Here is a 5,356-nt window from a genome sequence, read left to right on the forward strand (position 1 = left end):
GGTCACAAATATCGACTGCCTTGCGGGCAGCCATCACTTACAAAGGGGATATCGTCCTGAGAGGGTCACGCTTCAGCATCCAAGTTTCCCCTATGCGCTCCCAGGAGGCCAAAACCGTACACCAATATCCAAAAATTCCTACAAAGGGGGCTATCGTCCTGAGAGGGTCACACTTCAGTATCCAAGTTCCCCCTATGCGCTCCCAGGAGGCCAAAACACAAACTAATATCCAAAATTCCTACAAAGGGGGGTGTCGTCCTGAGAGGGTCACGCTTAAGTATCCAAGTTCCCCCTATACGCTCCCAGGAGGCCAAACCGTACACTAATATGTAAGTTATGCACAAAGAACCAACATTCACTCCCTCCTCGCGCTTCGTTCGTCTCCGGCTGCTTCCCTCGCGGGAGAGCAGAACCGCGGATCGGAACTCCGCACTCGCTTCGTACTTGCTTGTACGTCTCGTTCACCCACAATCACACAGCACACCACAACAAGGTAGTATGGCACTCTTGTCACAGGGGATCCTGTCCGTGACGCCAATTAAAATGTCCCGATCCAATGTCGGGAGAGGTTTCGATACGATCCCAAGGACGTAATTAAGACACAAACGAGGTCAAATGCCGTACAACCTTTTGACTTTATTTTGGCGAATGAAGGGGTGAGGACCGGGTAGGGAGATGGGGGGGAAAAAAGAAAAAGAAAAAGAAAAAAAAAGAGAGAGAGAGAGAAAAAGAGAGAAAAATAGAAAGAGCGTGCTCAGGCGGGTGAGAAAAGAGCCACGTAGGGGAACTAGCTACCGCCACTCCGAGTCCGGTGTTGTCCCGTCGATCAAAGGTCCAGTCGGTCCAGTCTCTGTGTCCGCAGGAGCAGCTTCCAAGGAGGTGCACGGTGTAGGACGAGAAGAGAAAGTGAGAGAGCAGAGGGCGAAGAGAGAGGACCGCAAAAGGCGCACACGGTCCTTTTACGTGGCCACGCACATGCGCAGAACGGGTCTGTGTACATGCAGTTTGCGCTTCTGCTTTTCGCGCTCTGGTGTCTGCGCAGGCATACGTGCAGTCCATAGCCCCGCCTTTCGCGTCCTGGCCTCTGTGCAGGCGTGCGTGCAGTTCATGGTCCCGCCTTTCGTGTCCTGGTCTCTGCATGGGCATCCTGTGGTGGTTTCGTGGGGGGCTGGATGTCGAACCCAGAAGATGGCGATAGAACGGCAATGTCGAGACAATTCTGGTGCCATAACAGTCCTCGACAAGTTCCCACCAGGGATAGCTCCAGGCTGCAAACACATGGGCAGAGTGTTGTAGGAAACTCCAACCAGCAATGTCATGGGAGGGAGAATTTGGAAAGCTCCCTGTCATCCCCTCCAATGCAGACACCTTCCTCTGAGCAAGACCCCTGCTCTCGTCTCCCACCCAGCAGAGCCGCTGCCCTCAAGGCTGTGTGGTCCAGGGCAGGAGGTGCCTCCTCTGCAGCCAGAGCTCTGGCACAGCAGAGGGGCATCTCCCCTGACACGGGGCCGCTTCCCTCTGCAGGGCAAAGGGGCTGAGAGTGACTGCCCTGGGCTTTTGCTAACCGGGAGGTGCTGTGCTCTGCTGGGTGAGGAGAAGGCTTTCCTGCGTGCCCGGCTGCCTCTCCTCTCCTTGCTTCCCTTAGGAGGAGAGTCACAGAGTTTTCCTTTGTTCCTCCATCTGCTTGTGCTGCTCTTCTTCCTGCTCTTGGGGTCCCTGGCAATAACAGTGTTGGTGTGGGGCAAGGGGTGGGGGTGCTGAGTGCCTGCTCTGGCACTGACCTGGAGGGCACCGCCCTGGAGGTGTTTCCATGGGACCAAGGTGCCCAAGCCCTCTCTTAATTTTCTTGGCTGCAGTGAGTGGTTGGGCAATGAGACACTGCTTCCCTTAGCAGACATCACCTTCAGACACCTGATCATGCTGGACAGGGAGTCCTGCAGGGCTGTGAGCATCACTCCAGAAGGGCACAGCTCTCCTGTAGGACCTTGGTGATGTCTGAGGGTGCCTGAACTGCCCATGCCAATCAGCATCCTTGTCCTGTCCTCTCCATCCTACTCTGCAGAGCTGTGCTGGAAAGGAGAGGTGTTTTGAAATCTGCACCGTGAACAGGACCCCTCTGCTCCCAGGACAGATCAGGGGTTTTTTCGGAGCAACCTCTGGGTGCAGCCCTCCTCCAGCTGGGAGCGGTGCAAGCACAGAGCAGCTGGGCAGCAGGCTGATGGACAGAGCAGCCCTCCTGGATGGGAGCACTGACCCAGGTTTACACTGAGAGCAATGGGGCAACGGGGGAGTTTTACCCTTTCCAGAATATTTCCCAAGTGGGATGGGGGTGTCTGAATACTAAACCACAGTGTAATGAGACACATTTGCTGCACCTCATCTCCCACCTTCCTCAGTGGAAGAAAGCGTCCTTCGGAGCTTTCACCCTCCATTGTAGTGCAGCACAGGGAACTCCTCCCCAGGAACCCTCCCTCCAAACACACTGGGCTGTTGCTGCCTCCATGGGTCATTGCTGGAAAGCAGGGCTGAGCCTCAAGGAGCCCCTGGGGAGAGGGCACGGCTCTGCACAGCACACTCAGCCAGCACAAACCAGAGCTGAAGCCTCAGAGCTGCATAACAGTCCCCCAGGAAAGAAAAGCTCCATTAGGTGTTCCTAATTCATTCCACAATGAAAGAATCAAATTTTGCTCAGAGAAGCTTCTCTGATTTTTTCTGGTTTTATCTCCTTTGGCAGTTTCCATGCCCAGAAGCAGCAATGTCCAATGGCAGCTCCATCACCCACTTCCTCCTCCTGGCCTTTGCAGACACACGGGAGCTGCAGCTCTTGTACTTCTGGCTCTTCCTGGGCATCTACCTGGCTGCCCTCCTGGGCAACGGCCTCATCATCACCGCCATAGCCTCTTACCACCGCCTCCACAACCCCATGTACTTCTTCCTCCTCAACCTCTCCCTCCTCGACCTGGGGTCCATCTCCATCACTGTCCCCAAAGCCATGGCCAATTCCCTGTCGGACACCAGGGCCATCTCCTATGCAGGATGTGCTGCCCAGGTCTTCTTTGTATTCTTCCTGTTTGGTGCAGAGTATTCTCTTCTCACCATCATGGCCTATGACCGCTACGTTGCCATCTGCAAACCCCTGCACTACGGGACCCTCCTGGGCAGCAGAGCTTGCGTCCACATGGCAGCAGCTGCCTGGGGCACTGGGTTTCTCCATGCTCTCTTGCACACTGCCAATACATTTTGCCTCCCCCTCTGCCAAGGCAATGCTGTGGACCAGTTCTTCTGTGAAATCCCCCACATCCTCAAGCTTTCTTGCTCCAATGACTACCTCAGGGAAGGTGGGCTTGTCATATTTACCACCACCTTCTTTTTCGCTTGTTTTGTTTTCATTGTGCTGTCCTATGTGCAGATCTTCAGGGCCGTGCTGAGGATCCCCTCTGAGCAGGGACGCCACAAAGCCTTTTCCACGTGCCTCCCTCACCTGGCCGTGGTCTCCCTGTTTGTCAGCACTGGCACATTTGCCTCCCTGAACCCCCTTTCCATCTCCTCCCCATCCCTGGATGTGGTGGTGGCAGTGCTGTACTCAGTGGTGCCTCCAGCAGTGAACCCCCTCATCTACAGCATGAGGAACACAGACATCAAAGAGGCCCTGCGGAAACTGTTTGAACACGGACTACTGCAGCATCAGTAAGGTGGCCATCATCCTCAGGAAAAGCTCGCATGTTCTTTTGATCATATATTTCTTGGGTTTGTTTATTTTATGTCATATATTACTTCCACTTAAATAAAAATATTATTACTCCACTGCCAGTGTTTTATGACGCAAAAGACCTCACATAGATATGGAGCCAGGCTCCCTGTCTAGGGAAACACAATAAAGAATCCAGCAGAATATTCTTTGACTCTGCCCCCATCCCGTACAACTCGTCTGGAGCTGGGTTTGCAGCCCCAGCATACAGGAGGGGTCAAGGAGCCACGAGCCCAGCTGCCACATGGAGGAGCAGGCACTCATGGACCTCGGGGATGCCCCTTGCTGCCTCAGTGGGCAGATCCTTTCTGCCACCTTCACATTGGGGCTGCTGCTTCCCTGGAGCCATGGCTGTGGACAACAGCAGGACCTGGTCTCTTCAGAGCAGCACTGCCAGCTCAGGGGCCTGTGGAGAGCACGGGGTGGGAACGAAGACAAGTTGGCCAGGGGAAAGGGGTGGCCAGGGAATAGAGCAAGGGAGCATTTCTGTGCCTGCAGGGGGGAATCCATCAGAAAGAGAAACCTCTTTCTGCAGGCATCCACTTGGGGCACGCTGCTCTGTGCCCTGACCAGGACTCTTGTGCTGGCGTGGGGAGGGGGACTGGCAATGATGGGCCATGGTCAGTCTGTGGCATCTCCTGGACCAGAGACCATGCTTCCTGCAGTTTCCCTAACCTCCCTTTCCTCATGCCATGGTGAGCCTCCAGCCCTGGGGCTGATGGGGAGGCTGACCCTTCTCTGCTCCCTTCAGAGGGGCTGGGGCTGTGGGCTGCGGCGGGCACTGCTGTGGGGCCAGCCCAGGCTGGGCTGCTCTGTGGGGCTGGGCTGCGGAGAGGGCAGGGGAGATGGGAAGAGCCAGGAAAGGTCTGGGCTGGTCTGGCAAGTGCCCAGGAGAGGACACCACCACCATTAGCTGAGCTGTGTGACCAGTTCGTGGAGAACTGTCTCCCATGGGAGGGACCCCACGCTGGAGCAGGGGAAGAGTGTGAGGAGTCCTCCCCCTGAGGAGGAAGGAGCAGCAGAGACAACGTGTGATGAACTGACCACAACCCCCATTCCCTGTCCCCCTGCACCGCTCGCAGGGGAGGAGGTAGAGAAAATCAGGAGGGAAGCTGAGCCCAGGAAGAAGGAAGGGGTGGGGAGGGAAAGCATTTCAAGATTGCTCTTATGTCTCATTATCTTACTCTGACTTTTGATTGGCAATAAATGAAATTAATTTCCTCGAGTTGGGTCTGCTTTGCTCGTGACGGTAATTCCTGAGTGATCTCCCTGTCCTTATCTCGACCCACGAGCCTTTTGTCATATTTTTCTCCCCCTGTCCAGCTGAGGAGGGGGAGCGATAGAGTGGCTTGGTGGGCACCTGGCATCCAACCAGCGTCAACCCACCACAGAAGTAGAACATTTCCTTCCCTTTAAATTGTTTCCTTAATTTCTTCGTGGCTTCTTTTTTTTTTTTTTTTTTTTTTTTTTTTGACATTTTCTGAATTGTTCTGTCGTAATCAGGCCTATAACATTAAAAAGAGTATGTTTGTGTCTCACATGGAGTTCAGTGCCCTCAAACACTCCCTGCCCAGGACTGGCCTTGCCACTGCTCGCCCTTTCACACAG

The 5,356-nt window shown here is 54.7% G+C and overlaps 1 protein-coding gene across 1 annotated transcript; it reads left to right on the forward strand.

Annotated features, from left to right (window-relative positions):
• Positions 1-2,755: 2,755 nt before the first annotated feature.
• LOC309603973 (olfactory receptor 14J1-like) lies at positions 2,756-3,691 on the forward strand (the record flags this gene model as incomplete). Its single annotated transcript, XM_082338843.1, has 1 exon — positions 2,756-3,691. The coding sequence occupies one exon, from the start codon at positions 2,756-2,758 to the stop codon at positions 3,689-3,691; it is 936 nt and encodes a 311-aa protein (XP_082194969.1).
• Between the last annotated feature and the right edge of the window lie 1,665 nt (positions 3,692-5,356).

The sequence above is a fragment of the Platalea leucorodia genome, assembly GCF_965183815.1.
Source record: "Platalea leucorodia genome assembly, contig: HAP1_HAP1_SCAFFOLD_279, whole genome shotgun sequence".
Classification (NCBI taxonomy): domain Eukaryota; kingdom Metazoa; phylum Chordata; class Aves; order Pelecaniformes; family Threskiornithidae; genus Platalea; species Platalea leucorodia.